Raw genomic sequence first — 18,042 nt, 5'->3', positions numbered from 1 at the left:
CTTTACAATCTGTTATTTCCCCTTTCAGTCTGTATTATGAATAATATAGTCGGGGAGTAGAGAAGAGTCTGTCTTTCAGCAAAACACATTTTCATTGTTTACATCATTTCCATTCAGTCACACGTGAGACTGAAGAATCCCTGTGCATTGGGTAGAATATAGTTTGATGTGAGATATATTTACATAATTTCCACTTTGTCTGGAACATTTGGGAAATAAATTATTCTACAAATCATAAAATATTCTCCTCATAACCTGGATTAATAAATAATGAATTTACAAACAGAATATTAATGAAAGCAGATGCAAATAATTATTAAATCTTTAAAAATGCTTGCTGAGCATAAAATTACTTCAGTGACATATGTTTTCATTCTGTACACATAAGTACTTAATGCAGGTTTTTAATAATAAATGTGACTTAAATAAAGGAAACATGCATGTGGTTCAGGAAACTGGCATGTGCCTGTTTCTCATTACATAGAGTTAGGAAACCAAGTGGGGGTGCTGCTGAGCTAACCTAGCACAAAGCCACACCCCCTCACACCCCACCTGCAATCCTCCTTCATAACAAATGAATGAAAAAGAAAAGCTACAAATGACACACGCTATAAGCAGCCGACTGAAAGACAAACATTAAGAACAGACGCAGACAAAGAGAGGAAAAGCAAAATGTGTCTGTGAGACGAAGCAGGAGAATCATCTCACCCTGTGTGCCACCCTTACCCAGTTATTAATGACCTGTGACTAGAGGGTGGCTGCAAGCAGCAAGCACCAGCCTGCACTTCCCCGGGATAATCTGCATCCCACTGCCATATTCTTCACTAAGCACCAGCTGACAAGACCCATACTTCACTATAAATTGGGCCTTCCAGATCCATTAGGGTCTGTATGTGGGCACCGCCAAAAGTCTTGATCAGATGCTTGATGGGAAACCAGACAATAAATAAGAGAAAAACAATGCCATGTTGCGTGGAATAACCAACAAAGTTATTGTTTTTAATATTCAATCCAAAACATTCAGTATTCACTTGTGTAAATATTTTCAGAAAGCCAAGTCACACAGGGGTGCGTGCTGGATGAATAGCTGCAATCAATATGAGTTTCCGCTCTTTTCTCTCCCTCTTTTCTGACTGCTTACTATCCCTGTCCATAGCAATAGACGGGTGGAAGGTAAATTGGCCTCAGCAATCAGTATCCATTAAGCTCTGCTGCAATAGTCGATTTTGCGTTTGCCACAGACTTAACCCGCTGAGGGAGGAATATAATTTTAAAGGACGACATAGCTTCATGTGTTTTTGTCCATTAAAAAAGAGATGAATGCAGAATGGATTCTGTCGTTGTAGGCAGAGGGAAATATTAAGAGGGGAGAACCAGCTATTATTGTCACTGCTAATGCTACACACAAAACACAATGCACATAATTAACTTTGATCAACCTACAGAATCAGGCACAAATCCAGTATTTTCCGGGCTGGTTTTTTTATTTTTGTATTCAATGAATTTCACATTGTGTCTAATGATTTGGTCGCAGAGATGACAGACATAAACTCAGGAATCAACATGTGCACCCAGCAGCATACCGTGTGTTATGCCGGGCTCAGACTGCATGATATGTTTGTCAGTTCCTACAGTCACTATGTCAGATTAGGTGATTGACCTTTTTTCACTGTTACAATCATTAAAGAGCAAAAGCAGCATGTGTAGATCAGGAGCCAGAGCCTTCAGCTATCAGGCTCCTCTCCTGTGGAATCATCTTCCTGTTACGGTCCGGGAGGCAGACACTATCTCCACATTTAAGACTAGACTTAAGACTTTCCTCTTTGGTAAAGCTTATAGTTAGGGCTGGCTCTTGCCTTGTACCAGCCCCTAGTTAGGCTGACTTAGGCCTAGTCTGCCAAAGGACCCTCTATAATACACCGGGCACCTTCTCTCCTTCTCTCTCTCTAAAATTGATTGATTGATTGATTGTGTATACATTCAGCAGGCTATATCTTCAGTAGCTAGCTAGCTAACCCTACACTTTTCAGGGTTTGATTGTGGTTTTGGAACAGGGAAGAAACGTATATCTTTTTCCAACCTCTAACAAGTATCATTAATACACGACGTTCCCCAGGCACAACATTTAGCTCCAAATCCACAAAACCAGCCTGAAAATGAAGGAAATCTGAAACAATGGAGGACAGCTGTGTTGTTGTTGGACCCTGGTCTGAGTAGGCTCAATCTACGTTATGATTGGCCAGTCTACGTACTGGGGGCAGGACTCAGCGAAGGGTCAATTATGGAATTATAAAGTTTTTCCGTGACTTGGCCGACAGACATGACAAACTACTTGTTGGTCCATGATCAGTCATAGCTGGTCATCTTTCAGGACCTGCCCGATGTAATCAGAAGGGGGCTTGTCACAAAAAGTTCCTGCAAGTGTTTCACAATAAAAGCCTACTTAAGTGCCTCTGATATTTCTTGCCAGCAACTTTCTTTTTACCCTTTGTCACTGTTGTCTCTCAAGGAAACATAAAAATGCTGGAATGTTGCTGCTGTAACTTCACAACCTTTTCTTCCATTTCACAAGTCCACCTCACAGCAGCAGCTACAACGTAGCTCCGCTATTTCTCTTTCAAGTCGCCATGTTTACAGTTGTCCATGGCAGCAGATTGCTCTGTGTTCATATTGATCAATGCGACAGCTGTGATGGAGTAGTTGTGGAAAACAAAAGGAAAATCTAACATGCTAGTCTTTCTGTCTGGACTTAGGTACCCAGGCACAGTGTCGTTTGTCGTCTATGATGACACTCTACGAGGGATAAAACGATCAATTATCACGCATGACACTCATTGTCGTTCACAATCCGAGCTGACATCATAGGATGGCCAGGTCGGGCTTTAATTTGGCTGATATTGTGCGGTCTGAACTCGGCATTAGTGTGTAATCTACTCTTTATTTTGACCAGCTGCAGCTCACAGGAACAGCAACCATGATATTACTGTTCAGTGATACGTCTCTGATTCTTGAAGGCAGTTAAACAAGCTGTGCAATCTAATGTTCTGTGTTGCTGTGGTGAGCCAGGTGGAGACTGAGCATTGGTCGAGATGCGAGCGAGCCAGGAGCGGCCCAGCTGGTCAATGAGACGCACCTGCAGCTAATTAACCTCTGCCTATACATGTGTGTTTCAGTAGAGGCTGACAGGAGAGGAGTATCAGTAGCAAAGTGCCAACGCCCTGCTGTGCACCTGGAACCTGGAAAGGCTGGGTATAAATGACACTGCCACTTTTTGGCCTGTGAAGAGGAAACTTTAATTAGCCTGCCAAACAGGTGAACTGTTCCAAAAACACTGATTCTAGCAGTCTCTCAGCAGTTATGTGCAGCGCGATGAATACATGCCCAAAGAGAACACACCTTTTTTCATGGGTTAAAGTTTGAAACACAATGAAAGTGAAATGAATAAACACATGCTGGGAATATGAAATCTCCATTGGCAACAGTCCCACATCCCCTTGTTTGCCTGCAGAGAAGTCAGTTTGTCATGCAGCAAGCAACACCATCCAACAGTGTGTGAATCTTCAGAAGCTCAGGCTGACGACAGAGCTTGCCTGAGAATCTGCCACCACCATCTGCAGCAGCGATATTTTACCCGTACACTCTGGCTCTCGCTAGCGAAGGAGTGCAACCAAAGCAGTAGGAATGTGATCTTGTACTTGCTAGGTCTCAGCAAGGGAAGACAGTGATACTTGAAGGGTGAAACTTGCACAGGAAATAAAAAAAAAAAAATTACATTTTTGTGAGATAAACCATGCCTCAGAAACCTGTCCTTATTTTTGCGATTTAAAACCAAACCTCTGAGGCTCTGTGCCCATCCTTTGGTCACTCCAGACCCTGGTAAAGTCATTGGTGTTTTTTTTTATCTGCCATTGCAGCCAAAAAATAAAATGCTCAGAACCTCACAAGGACACCTCAGAGACCAGAGTAAGACATTTTTCAGAGGCAGCTACCTTGTCATGTCTCCTCTTTCTCTGATTCTCTCATCTTCACTACCATACTCAGTCTCTCATTTCCATTCTTTTCTCTCCTGAACCTTTACCTCCACCCTTTTCAGACCAATCTTCAGAGGAAAATGTTGCCATTGTATGTCTGCGCATACTATAAATATGATACATGTGTATATATCAACGTTTCTACAGTGACGTAGTATATGAGCTGACTTTGTCATCTGAGGGTGGAGGGATGGTGGATGGTGTGTCACCTACATGGGAAGGAGGCCAACAAACAACAAAACTGGTCATTTTTTAGTGAATCATTGGGTTGTTAACTGCTTTTTAGCCACCAAACATGGGTGATTTTTAGGGACCTGTCACTGTTTTTCCACTGGAAGTAGTGCCGCTAAAAGCGATTGTATTTTACAGAAACATCAATGACTTCTCCAGTCATGATCGTGCGAATATTTCAATGTAACTGCTACTTAATAACGTTAAAAAGTAAGACATCCATGGTTTGCAGAAATGCATAGAACCATCCTCCTCTATATCTGTGGCTTCCAGCTCCTCTGCATAAAGCCCAGGATTGTATTGGTGCATCCTGCAGAAAAGAAAACCAGACACGCATGCTCCCACTTTGATTGTGCCTTTCTCTGAATCCAGTTGTTCTGTATCCCGAGCAACATGACACCTGGCAGGCTGTTTAAGTGGCAAGCTACCTGCTCTAAAGCTATGTATGGAATATAACTTTTTCCTTTGGGTATTCCAAGCAACAGGAGGTGAGTACTGATACTAAATAATGTCTGAGGACGAATGAAACATCTAAATTTTGCTAAGCAATGTATATGATATATATTGTTTTTTCTACATAATGAGCCCATGCTTGTATGTAGTTGGGCCATGTAACCACAACATTTGTTACAGAAGTATTATTTAACTCGATTTGTCGTTCTTCCCGGGGAAGCAGAATGCTTTCCACCTTGAGAGAATGGTTCATTCGTTCTCGTTCATTGAGTGTAACTGCTCGGCTGTCTGAACTGGAGTCTGATTCAAACACATCTCATTCACTCACCGTAGCAGGCAGTGAGAGCAGTACCCTTCCTTACAGTGACAGCGAGTGGCAAAAGTTGGGAATTCATGAGCACTCAAGTGTATGACAGGTTGATCTGGTACGTACTGGACATTAAAAAGAGTCGTTCAAAAAGATTTGTTTGTTAATTTTTGCACATCACAAGACCTCAGTCTTATATGACTCTGGCTCTGAGTGTCTGGTTTTCGTACATGAAAGAGCAGGGTGAATTTGATCTGTGCCTTTATTTAAATTTAGATTTGCAATCTGTTTAATTAGCATAGTCTAATGGCAGCTTATGGATTATGTTACTAATTGCAATCCAGTAAAGGGTCTTGCATGCAAGCACAAACAAATACGCCACGTCTAGTGAGAGAGGAGATGGTGAACACTATTAATGTGCAAGATGGATTCTTTTCATCAGGTTTCAAAGAGACCTGCTGCCAAAGAGAGTCCTCTTTTGTTGTTTTTAATGGGAAGTCTGGATGTGAATGTTGCCACTTCCTTCACCCTGGACACACGCCAATTATACTAAAAGTAGCCTGTGCCTCTGCAGCTAGAGCTTCATACAAAGCAAGCAATATTATTTCTGATATTATAAAGTGCAAAATACAAAATCTTGATCCAGGATTCAAAGGTTTCTATCTGCTTCTGGTGATTGTTAGGCATTAAAGAAACTCAAATCTTTCACATCTTAAGAGGCAAACCATCTCAGACCCCCTCTGGCTTTGGTTTCGTAAGGATGTCAAGCACGCAGACTTGACAGTTCTTTATCCATATCCTGGTAGACTGGATTTTCCTTGCCATAATAAGTCAGTATAAGAGGGATGGCTGATACCAGAGTTAATGCCAGAGACGTCAAGTGCTTTTCAGCTAGATCTTTTCTTCCTCGTCATCTTTCAGATGGTGTGAATGCAACACGTTGTCCCCTGAGACGCTGCTTTTTTACCTCCCAACACTGCGTGGGAATGTCGGGATGGAGACGCAACCATGCAGAAACGCAAATTCAAAAATGTAGAGCACAGCAACAACACACGTCCTTGCACACACACGAAAACATGCACTTACAGGAATGTGCCGACATTACTTGAGGAAAACAGACCAAGGACATTTGGTACCGGAGCTCTGTAGCTGCAGCTTTCTAACTAATTTAATGTGAAATTCAGAAAGGTCACTGCAAGCCAAAGCATTTCAGCATTTATTTATCTACAGCCTACTGATCTATAGCCTACTGTGAAACTATGTGCTGTTATAAAAAAGCATGATATGTTTGAAAGGTATGATAAATGTCTTTATTCATGAACAAGTGCTAGACTGACATGCTCTCCTCCAAAGCCGTCACATATCGTTGCTTTGTCAGTGGACTTTCAAGTCGACATAATACATGCTAGGTATCCTCCTGCATCTGCTGTTAACTATCCATAATGCCACAATTGGGATGTCCACAAAAACATGTGGTTACATTTAGGCAACAAAATGTTATGGTTTTAGCACCCTCAAATTCATTGTTTTCAATGTAGATGCATGGCAGTCATGCTCAGATGCAAGAGCTACGCTGTTGCGACAAGCATGCATTCCCGAGCGCCATTTTGTAAGGGCTCGACAGCACATACTTTGCTGGTTATGGTCGCTTCACAACTTCAGATGCAACCTGCCTCAGCAGCACCTTATACCCAACTTTGAAAGTTGGCACAAAGTAGGCACAGGAGGAGCACCCAGCACCCGACCTCATGTTTTCCAGGCAGTTAACGATGCGGCATGTGCACGGCCTCTAAATACTGTTTTGTGTCTCTCTAGCTCTTTTCTTGTGTCTATTTCTCCAGTGTCCACTGCACTAAATATATACAGTCTATGGGCAAGACACAAGAGAGACGTGTCAAGAAGTGCAATGTGGCCAATCAGAGGCAGAGTAGGGCAGGTCTTGCCAAGACAAACTAATAGCGAAAGCAGTAATAAACTGCAGGATTATTATGTGATGTCATGCGGATGTGCTTCCCTTGTCTACATGCCTCGGAGTGGTGCTGGCATCAGTCACATTACTTATCCTCAGTTTTATTATCCTGAATTTTATCCAGACCTCCACAGAAAAATGTCCGCTGCACTTCAGAGCTTTTCCTGGGAAGAAGAGCTTGAAACTTTTGTGGACAATGTTGTGCTACTTGGTTAATTAATCGATTTAATCAACGGCAACTGAAAAGCTACTCAGAAAGTTGTGACAATATCACCATGCCTCTGAGAAATGTAGTTAAGTTAGTAACTACTTGTCGTGACACTACTGTCCAACACTGATCGTGACTTTGTTATATAATAAAGATAGAAACTACATGAATGGGCATGTGTCTGATGTTTTTTATGATTTCCAAAGTGTCTACAGGGTCAGCCACAGAGTATCCACCCTTGAAGCTCAAGGGTTCTCACTGTTTTGCCCGAGGACACTTAAGTCATACCATTTTAATACATACCACGAATCCTCCTTGTACTCAATTGAATAATATTCTATTGTGAGCCTCACTGCAAGGCTGGAGCAGAAATGGAAGTATTTGCACAGTTGTGAATAAACAAAACGTGTCATTTTCTCTGTAGAGCATTATTGAATCCAACCAAGGTGACTTGCTGCCCTTGCCTCAACAGTTGGCCCATGATAAAAGCATAAAGCTTAAAGCAATTGCACATTTTATGCTTCCTTTATATCTTACGGACTGAAACATGCAACACAACGTGAAACACAGGGTTGTATTCTCGGGGAAATTGGACTTGCATGATTACTGCGGTGTTATCATCGGCGGTGCACACAAACCTGCCAAGCATGAAATCAGATCTCATAAAGATAGTGTGAATTAAATTTGTCACTAGATTTAAATCTCTAAATCTCTCCCTCTCTGTGTCTATGGGCTGTGATATGATGCATGTCCTGTATTGTTGGTGAAAGTATGCTGATTCTGACTCAACCCTTGCAGCGTCGTAAAACCAGACTGTGTTGGCTCCTGGGCCTTTCGATTGAGACACGTTGAATATGTTTTTCAATTTGTGACCGAGGCTATGATTGTGGAAGGCCTATATAGATGATGAAAGTACTAAAGAAAGGTATTGAGGTTGGGCAGAAGAGAGGCAACACCATTCAAAGAGAATACATTTAGAGTCTTGTCTACTTTATGAATACTGCATTATCCTGTGAAAGTTCCTCAGAAATAGGCAGTGCCAATCAGCAACCTCCCAGACTGAACAACAAAAGATGTCTCGACAACAAACGCAGCTTGAACTCTGTTTCTTCTCCAATGAATAGATTTGACATACTGTATGTAAGGATAACAACAGAAAGCCTTTGTTCCCCCTTCACAGATCCAGAGAAAACCTAAACAAAGCTTTGATCTCAAAACATCCTATCAAGCGAGTTTGGTGACATACTCGCCGTTGAGCCTTGTCAGCATTTTGAGAACTAAACGCACATCAGTGAGTCATGTTCAGCCCCTGAGATCTTCTGTTCTGGTTTTAGACACAAGGTTCGAAAATCTTTGTGAGTTTTTCAGAGACCAGGTTAGGTTTGGCTCCTAGCTACATCACACACATTTTAACCCTTCACGAGCCAGAGTTTGGAGTTAAATCTTCAAGCTGTCCACAAGCTGAATCTTGCAAGGTCCCAGAAGAACTTTTATCGATCCAATGTTTTGACCGTCAGGCTTCGTCGTTTGTCCGACAAAAACCTTGTAGGTGGAAACATTACATCAATAAAAAATATTTTGGGAGCTTGAAAAGTTCTGAGTGTGGATGACCTTTCCTCTTTCCTGTTTTTATGGTGTTTTTATTTTCCTGTACCTGAACCCAACTGGGGTTTAATGTGCACACTTTCCACCTTCGTTGTCTTAAAGTCTAAAAGCTGCGAGATCTGTCTTATACCACATTCAAGACCAAGAATGATAGGGGTGCTACTCATTTGAGATTTCTGTCTTATTGTAACCTGGTTAGAAAGGCCTGCAACATCAATGAAACCTTTGCATCTTTCTTCTCAAAGCTGAAAGCGCTATTGACAGAGTTATGTTGAAATGACCAATGTGTAAATCAATTAATCAGTTTACATTACTCTAGTTTGAGCCTCTTGACAATTAACTATCCTCCTTTTTCCCCACCCTATGTAACTTAAAGGGAGACACCCAGGTGAACAGGGGGAAACGGGGTAACTAACAGATACCACAATGCCCCAGTTGATTACTTACAATTACAGGTTTTCTGATACGCAAATGAAGCACTATATTATATTATTATTATTAATGCTCTGGTTTGCATACATTTCCAGAACAAAAATCTGGACACTGGATATAGCCAGGTTCACAATGCTTATTTGCTGACATGTATGAGTCACAGATTTTTACAGAGAGGAATCTGGATCTCTTTAAATCACGCCATAAATCAGAAAATACTGTTCGTGTCATGTTTAGTAAAATGATGTTGTATAAATCAGGCTATGAATAATATATGAACCAACCCTTATGTAAAAAAGACCTTTAAAATATAACCAAGAACAAAACTGAAAGGTGTAGAGTATGTAAGAGCTACTGAAATTTAGATTTTTGGCTCAGAATATGTGAAAAAAAAAATAAAAATTTAAAACGGCTTTAAATGTATGTATTGTAAAATTCCATATATTTTTAGACAATAAATTAATTAATTAATAAATACATAAATAAAAGCACACACAAAAATAAATAAATCATCAAACTAACTATTACAAGTTTTCTGAAATTGTAAGACATGCAAACAATGTATTAATTAATCAAATATATGCATTTTGAATACATTTGTAGAAATCTGAACTAAATTAAACACCGAAATGTGTATTTTGGACATTTTCTTTTCACTAGTCTGAAAGAAGACATGTTATGAAAGCAAAACAGCCCCAAATCTCAAAACTGACCAGTGCTTGTAAGAATCTTGGAGTCCCACCTTAAGTTTTTTAATCATCTTATTCCACACTGACAGTATCACACACACTCTGAAACAGCTTGTTCCGACTCCACTGTGTGGAAGCCATATGTTGTTTACACTGAATAAAATATTCAAACCCAAGACTTTGTGTTATGTATGGATGCAACATTTCATCAAATGATGCTTTGTGCACCATTTCACACACATCCCCCCTGATATATTTAGTACAGCATACTTGGAAACTTTGAGATCTCCACCAGAATCTAAAATTAAATTCAGTGAGTTTGGACAATATCTGGCTGCACAGCTTGAGCTTCAAAATGGCCCACCTTGTGACAACTGCTTTTAAAGGTCCAAATTGCTCAACTCGTCAAGCAGAGATGAAAAACGCTCGCTGGTTCGAGCTTCTGAAATGTGAAAATTAGCCGCTTTTCACCGTGTTGTAACATTAGAAATCAGACAAAACAAGATGACTGAAAGCTTCTTGATATTCTATTGTCTCAATGATTAATTCATTAGCTGCTGCCCTATTATATGTGTATTTCCTTCCTTGTTTTCTCTTGCTCTGTCTGTAAAATGCTTTATGGCCAACTGTCTGGCATTTATTCATGCCTTGCATTCCATTATTGATTACTATGCCTTTTATTCAATATTGATATGCAGTTTTTAAAGCCAGTTTTTTATTTTTTTTTAAAAAAAGACAATGCTCTGATTTGTTTGACCTAAAGGGTATAGTACTCCATGTTTGTCCAGAAGACAAACTCTCTCTCTCCGCCTGGCCCTGTATCTCACTCTCGTTTTGTTTGTTTAGCCATTGCAGTCATGACTCCCTTTCTGTCCTGTGGGACCCTGAGACAGTGTGATAGCCCTGCTCAGAAGATGTGTCCACTTTCATCCAGCCTCTCTCCTCGCTCGCGCCCTTCCTTCCCTTCCGTCGAGGCCGCAGCGTGCCAGAGGTCCTTGGCAGCGTTTGTCTGCCCTGCTGGTGAACCTTTTTAGCTGGCACTATTTAAGCCTCAGTCGATCTGAGGCCCATGCCACTTTGTCTTAGGAGATGAGTTGGACAGAGAACTGTAGGCTAGGGAGAAGGGATGAAGTCTGACACTTGGACAAGATGCGTGTTGAGGAAAGGATGGCACGGAGGAGGTTAGCAAAAGACAGATGGGGGCGAGCGGGGGCCGTCTGGAGGGAAATTTGGAAGAGGGAACGAGGATGTCAACACTGAGGCAAGCTCGAGCACGAGACACAAAGGTAACCCGGGAAATTAGGATTTGATGAGCTGCGAGCAGAGGAGTCAAGGAGAGTGATGCTGTGACAAGATTATCTGAGGGGGAGAGGAAAGAAGAGGGAGGCCACAATCTGCCTCTCTTCTTTTCCAACTTTGCACTTACCAACTTTTTGAAGCAGCAAGTAGTTGAATAAAATGGGAAAAAAGGAAGAAAGAAAAAGGTGGTGTTACTGAAAAAAGAAATCCATAGGCTATACAACATTGTGTTTTGTAGTAGAGAACAGAAAACAGAGACGTGTCAGAAATAAAGAAGGCAGTCGGAGGAGGGATGGAAGCCAGTGAGAAGAATGACCTGAAAGTAGGCCGATCAATTCTTAATATCAGACAATGAATTGAGGATAGAGATTTGGCAGAGAGTTATAGAAAGTTGCAAAGAAGAGATGAATGAGATCAGAAATGAATAAGGGAAAGTGGTGTGAGCTAAAGCTGATACAAACAGAAAAGAGTAGGGGATGTGTGTTGAGGGTTCAGCAGGGATACCAAAAAGTGGAAAGCCTTTCTTTTTTTTCCAAGTCACACATTCCTCAGTAATGACTTGGTAACTCCAAGACAATTTTTATGGAAATTCACCTGAAAGAGTCGCCGGTTAATATTCAGCGACAGACTTACTTTTGTTTGCTAGAGAGCAACTTTGATCCTGGATGTTGAAACTCAATCGTCTTCACTCCTGGAGTTACTCATATTAAATTTCACAGGTCTGTAATCATTCCTAATTATTTCCAAGAAAGTTTCCTGGGAAGAACTGACTTTAGTTGGTTGTGTTGAGTTTATATGCAGTTGTGCAGCTGTACTGCTTCTGCAACCCAGTTGTCACAAGAAATGATGGCATTGTTCCTTTCTGCAAACCATGGATATGTTGTGTTTGTATGTTATCATGTAGCCAATGCAATCAGACTTTATGCTTCTTCACATTTCAACAGTGTAGAGGTAAATGTGGGGTTTGGTTTAGGCACAAAAACCACTTGGAAATGGTTTGGAGAAGATCAAGTTTTAGCCTAAAATACCTGTTTTTTTGTGGCACAAAATTTACAATGTCTCAGTAAAAACCAATCACTTTTTGTGGCACTATTCCTGGTGGAAACGCAACAGTGACTCGCTGAAAAACAACCAGTTGTGTTGTTTGTTGGTCTCACACAGTGGTCTGCAGCTTGGCAGGTGTCTCGCCTACATGTTACATGGTCCACCATCCCGTCCATCTCCTCCGTCTCCAGCTGACACAGTCAGCTCAAACACTACATCTTTTAAGAAGTTATGCATATGAAACATACAAACATAACGTGTCTGTAGTTTGCAGAAATGTGCAATACCAACATCTTCATCTGGGCTGAAAAATTCATTTGGCATTAACTTTATAATTAGATAATCATAGAAATGTTAAGTTGTATGCTTGCCTATGAAAACTCACTTTTAAATCATGAGCTGTCCTGATGTGCACAGACATTCTAGGTTATGCTATTAATAACTGAAATCAATTGGAAGCGCACCAATTGAACACTGTCTCCATTTCAGCTCTCATTAGCACCAAATCAATCAGTTCTTCATTCATCTTAATTTACAGGTACATTGCTACATACAGAGTTAGATAATCACTCATTTCCCAAGAACCTATGGCATCCATACAATAAGGCATACCCACAATATGTCATACAAGTAGTACTGTATTTCCTTAGTTTCCTTCAAGTGGATTTATTCTGCTGTCAGACATATTTAAGTTTCTTTGCTAATTTTAATGTAGGCTAAGTAAACACAAATATAACAAAAATGAGTAACTATTGGCGGCTACCCAGTATTAAATGACTCAGATTGGGATCAGGAGCAAAAACATGATCGGAAAGTTGCTACTTTTGACTGAGCTCATTGACTTTCCAAAGATAATTGATAACACTTTGGGCCGGTTCACTCCTTATGCATGTGGGTTCAGTGGCTAAGGTTTCTTCAAGATGATCAACACATACAGTGGCAACACAACCAACAACTGCTTCTGTTTGACATTTGACAAATTGTTTAAGTGATGAGGATGGTAATAGTTCTTCACTACCAATGTGTTCAGGTCAGCAGGTTTGGTGTACAAGCAAAGCGATGGGTGTCACTTCAGTGAACACCAATGTTGTTCTAACAAGGACAATTACCCTAATACTTGCTTGGAATTAAAAACCTCATTACGGAGACTTAATTAATGATCTGGAAAGTAAAGGATATTAACAAAGAGCAAGTGATTACAGTGTTGTTGCATTTGCCACATTTAATCTACATGTCTCATTTATGGCACATTCTCCTTTGCTATCAAGTAGGACATATTCATAATGAGAAATTTAAATTTCATAATATTACCACAGAGAGGGCTTTTTTGACATTGGACAATTATGAGGTATAAATCCCCAAAGGCACAGTACTGTCCTTTAACGGTAAATGGTGCTATTACAGCGTGCACCTTGTTGGTGGAAAAGTCACAGATAAGCTATTGTACCTCCACGACGTTGGTGCCCCAGTGACAAGGTTGCATATTTTTTGGAATGAGCTGAGAGGAACGGGGAAATTAATACGGCATAGATAGCGAGCAGTAAGGACAGAAGTTAGGGTAATTGGTGTTCTTCCCTCAGCTGTATGACTTTGAGAGGACCATGTCTTTGGAAGATAAAGAAATGGGAGAAGTGACATTAGTCTGAGAAGGAGAGGATATTTGAGAAAGGAGGGGATAGAAGAGAGAATGGAAAAGTAACATCAGGACAAATTGTAAGAAAATATAACAGAAGATAGAAAATCTAGGCTTGAATTGCTGTAAATCAATAAATTATTGTTACTTAACCATTAAAGAAAACTTGACTGAAGATTATTTGGAATCATCAAAAATGCTGTTGTTAAGATTTATTGATTTTGTGGTATTTTGAAGCAAATTGCACTTTCTTGCATTGTATTCAATGTTTTCATAAAGTCAAGAAGGATAGTCCGCACACTTAATGCTCCCAGTAGTATTTTTTGGGATGTGCTAAATAAATGCACGTGAACTGGGAGCATCATGTGTGCAGACTATCCGTCTTGACTTCATGTATGTTTTTTGGTCCAGCACCTATTTAATTGGATGTGCGCAGCTGCTCTGTTTTTTGACTAATTATTCAATGTTTTCATCAAATTCATTGTCAGAATTTATTAAGGAATACTTGTTATTTTTCTACTTTGCAGTGGCCCTGCTTCACTGTGTGAATCAATGCATGTAATAGCATTGGTTTTCAAATTTAGACCCGCAGCCATGCCGCTTTTCTAATCAGGGACTGGGATTCACCTGGGATGCCAGGTGAATGCAATTATTGTGACTGCAATTATCTGGGTGGACAGTTCAAAAACAAGCAGTGCTGTGGCTTCTGAGGGCCTGCTTTAAAACCCACTGATCTACACATGGCACAGAAAATCGTGGTCGACTGAAATTCTACCTCCTCTTCAACCAGTCGATTGGTCAGTGGGAGATGAAGATCTGTATGTATCTCTGCCCGCTACCTGGTGTGTGTCCAACAAAGCATTTTTTTTCTGTCACAGGTCTTGACATTAACACTTGTCCAGGGCAGATAAGCTCTGTGTTCAGGCAAGTGAAATGCCTCAAATGAAAAATACATGTTATGTCCACTGTTATGTTATCTGTAAAGCGTTTTTACACCTGAGCTGCATGCGTGAGCCCCTTCACCACTAGCCGTTGAACAAGACTGATGAGAAAAATCAGTCATATTGGACACTAAAGAAGTTAACTCTGGGGTTGATTATGTCATATACAGCATAACATTACTTGCATTAAATATCTCTGTAGCACTGCATGCAAGAGAGACTTACTAGTTTTTGCCAAGAAGCTAACGTTTGCCATCCAGCAAGGGATCTGCTGTGATCATATCCCTTTCAGAAGCTTTGTAAAGCAGTCCTGAAGGGCAGTGTCTTTTTGAAGACATCCATATGATAAAATCTGAATGTCTTCTGTGATTATTCATCTGTTTTCTGACTAAAAATTAAGGTTGGACAATGGGTAAAACGCTGCGTTCATCACTGTCACCAGACGACCAGTCACAGTGGACAACAGGCAGGACAGATACCACAAAGGCCAACCATCACAGAGTGATAAATACAACTGCCTAAGAACAACAACTGCTATTTCCAGCTGGAAAAGAGAGGCTTTGGTGGACACATGGCCTTACTAAAGTAACACCAGCAATTGACCAACGAATGAGAATTGGGTTGGACAAGAGCATATCTACGAATGACCCACCAACCAGAAGTTTACAGCCCTACATTGCACGTAGATGCATTATGCACAGAGGAAGTTTAGTCATGCTAATAGAATCGAATGTGCAGAGAGGAAACCAACCTATGACTGCACTACTGCTGCTGTGACTAACAGCATTTCTGAAGAAATACCATGATAGATTATTCAAGGGAAATATGCAATAAGAAAATAAACAAGCTGTGAATATATATCACATCGAAACAGCAGATTTCTACTCATACTGTCAACCTGATATTATAATATATTACTCCGTCTTGAGGGATGTTTGCACAGACAGGAGATGTTGATCTAAGCTTGTGAACATTTGATTTTCTCTGGTGTTTTATTAATGTGGATCAATACTCTTAAGAACTCCGCTTGAACTTCATCAGAAGGATCTAAGAAACACGACCCCCTCCGTTTCCCTCATGTTTACTTTTATGCATTCAAATTTGATGTTATGTTCTAATGGTAGATGTTGATTCACTCAGTACACGAAGTAGAAAAATGTAGAAAACTCACTTGGGTCAGATAGGATGGAGTCTGTCTTTGGCAGAAACTGGTCACAGCGGATTCCCTGGTAGCCCTCTCGACACCTGGTGGAGAAAAAAAAAAAAGAGGAATAAACCATCTGTCAATGAGTCAGGTGGATTTGCCAGGAAACAAATGCCACTACAACGGATGCAAATGCAAGAGCTGCACATAAAATGCCTCCTCCTGTTTTGAGACAAATGTAGGTAAGGCTCAGTCCTTGTGGAAGCGAGCCGAATTGCAAGAAAGTGCAAAGTAAGGTAAGCTGACAGGGAGAAATTAATAGAGAGGTGATTTTTAAGGGTTGAAACCTGCAATAGGAAAGAATTTTCTTGAAGAAGACATCTGTCTTTTCAGCAGAAATCACAAATTGAGGCTGCAGCAGAAACGGAGCATCCAATCCCCATTAAGTGAGACCTTTCCCTGTGCGTTGCTGAATGAGCTTCCCTGCTTGGTTGTAGGAAATCTTCACAGAACACGACCAAAACTTTCTCCTAAAATGGTACAGTTAGAACTGTGTTAAGATGTTGCTGAACTTGCCAGTGACGATGAATCTGCTGTAAAAAGTTTTTTTTTTGTTGTTGTACTCTTAACCCCTACAAGCCACCAAGAGGAAGAGAAGAGTGCTCAATTAACTGAAGACACATTCCATGGTATCTGGATGGTCCTCGACCTCTCTCGAAATCTCAACTTCCGAATTTGATTGGCACATTTGTGGGAGTGCCAGTCAGGCAATGATCATTAAGCAGCTAATGAATTCTGAAATGTGCCTCGGCTGCTCTTGAGAAAATGTCCCAGGAAGAGGCTGTGCATTGCAAAGATGTGTTTTTAATTAATTTCAGCTCAATAACCACATCCTTAGAAACATATAGAAGTGTGTGTTATAGTGCACAGAGATAGCATGGGGACTATACTGCCAGTATGCAGTATAAAGCCTAATTGGGTGCCTCACTTGGTTCGGATATCAATCTTTGCCTCTGGTCATTTGTACCTCGCTCAGTCTTTCTCTGTCTCTCTGCAAGTCTCATACATGAAAATGAAACAGACACGTCAGCAACTGAAGTAGCTTATGCTACCTCTCTAAATTTGTCCCTACTTAATCTGTTCAATCTATCATTCAATCGCTTCTCAACTATTCTGTTTCACTAAGACTCAGTTTTCTTTGCAATTCCTCCCCTGTTTACCCCTGTGGCTTTGACTCATTGACACTCCTGGAATTAATCTGTATCTGCTCTGACAAGCTGACAGCAGAGCAAATATACATATCCCAGCGGTCCCTGCCTTTGGAAGCCCCCAGCTGAGAGAACATCTACGTCCACCCAGACAAAACATGGGAGCTGTGCACAGAGATCAAGCTTACAAAGAATGCAGTGTGACATATCAAAGATTTTGCTCCGTGCACAGTGTACCTTCTTTTTTTGTCTTTCATCTACAGTGAGTGATTTTCAATTATTAAATGAGCTGCAGTAGGCGGGAAACGATGCACTTGACTGTGCATGCCAGTGGTTTCTTAAATAGCGTCGTCACTGTTGGGAGGGAGATGGGGCAGATATGGGGAGACATATGGTGAGGGGAGAGTCTGTGACATTGATGCCAAGTCTAAATAAAAAATAAGAACAACAAAAAATGTGTTTTGACATTGAATTTAATATTTCTGGTATTTAATGGGTAGTTTTTAAGTGTATCAAACTTCATTCGGCTTCAAAATGGGTGGATCTGTGTCCCATTTCTATGTTGTGTTGCCTATAAATTCTAACAAGCTTAAGCCCAGTTCAGATCAAAGTTTTGGGACGAGACGAAACCGTAGAACGTTGCAGTGAGAATCTGCAGTGGTGTTCTGGGCTCTCTCAGCGTGACTCAGGTTGGCTGATGGTGTCACCTGCGACTCAGCTTGTCAAGACTCGAGTGGCTGATTTTACAACTTAAGGCGAGGCAACTATTTCCACAGCCTATTGGCTTGTAGCGAAGTGAGCTGGTCAAGTCAACCCGTCAGTATACGATGTGTTCGCTTGCTGTGGCA

The 18,042-nt window shown here is 40.8% G+C and overlaps 1 protein-coding gene across 1 annotated transcript in view; it reads right to left on the bottom strand.

Moving 5' to 3' along the window:
• The window catches only part of nrg3a (neuregulin 3a), a 536,209-nt gene that overhangs the window by 82,153 nt on the left and 436,014 nt on the right, over positions 1-18,042 (bottom strand). The window contains exon 3 of the mRNA XM_033642364.2: positions 16,014-16,087. Coding sequence (XP_033498255.2) covers positions 16,014-16,087 — 74 coding nt within the window. The remainder of the gene's footprint in view (positions 1-16,013; positions 16,088-18,042) is intronic.

Source organism: Epinephelus lanceolatus, chromosome 17 (genome assembly GCF_041903045.1).
Source record: "Epinephelus lanceolatus isolate andai-2023 chromosome 17, ASM4190304v1, whole genome shotgun sequence".
Lineage (NCBI taxonomy): Eukaryota > Metazoa > Chordata > Actinopteri > Perciformes > Serranidae > Epinephelus > Epinephelus lanceolatus.
The sequence above is the reverse complement of the archived record's forward strand: the minus strand, read 5'-3'. Positions and strand labels throughout refer to the sequence as shown.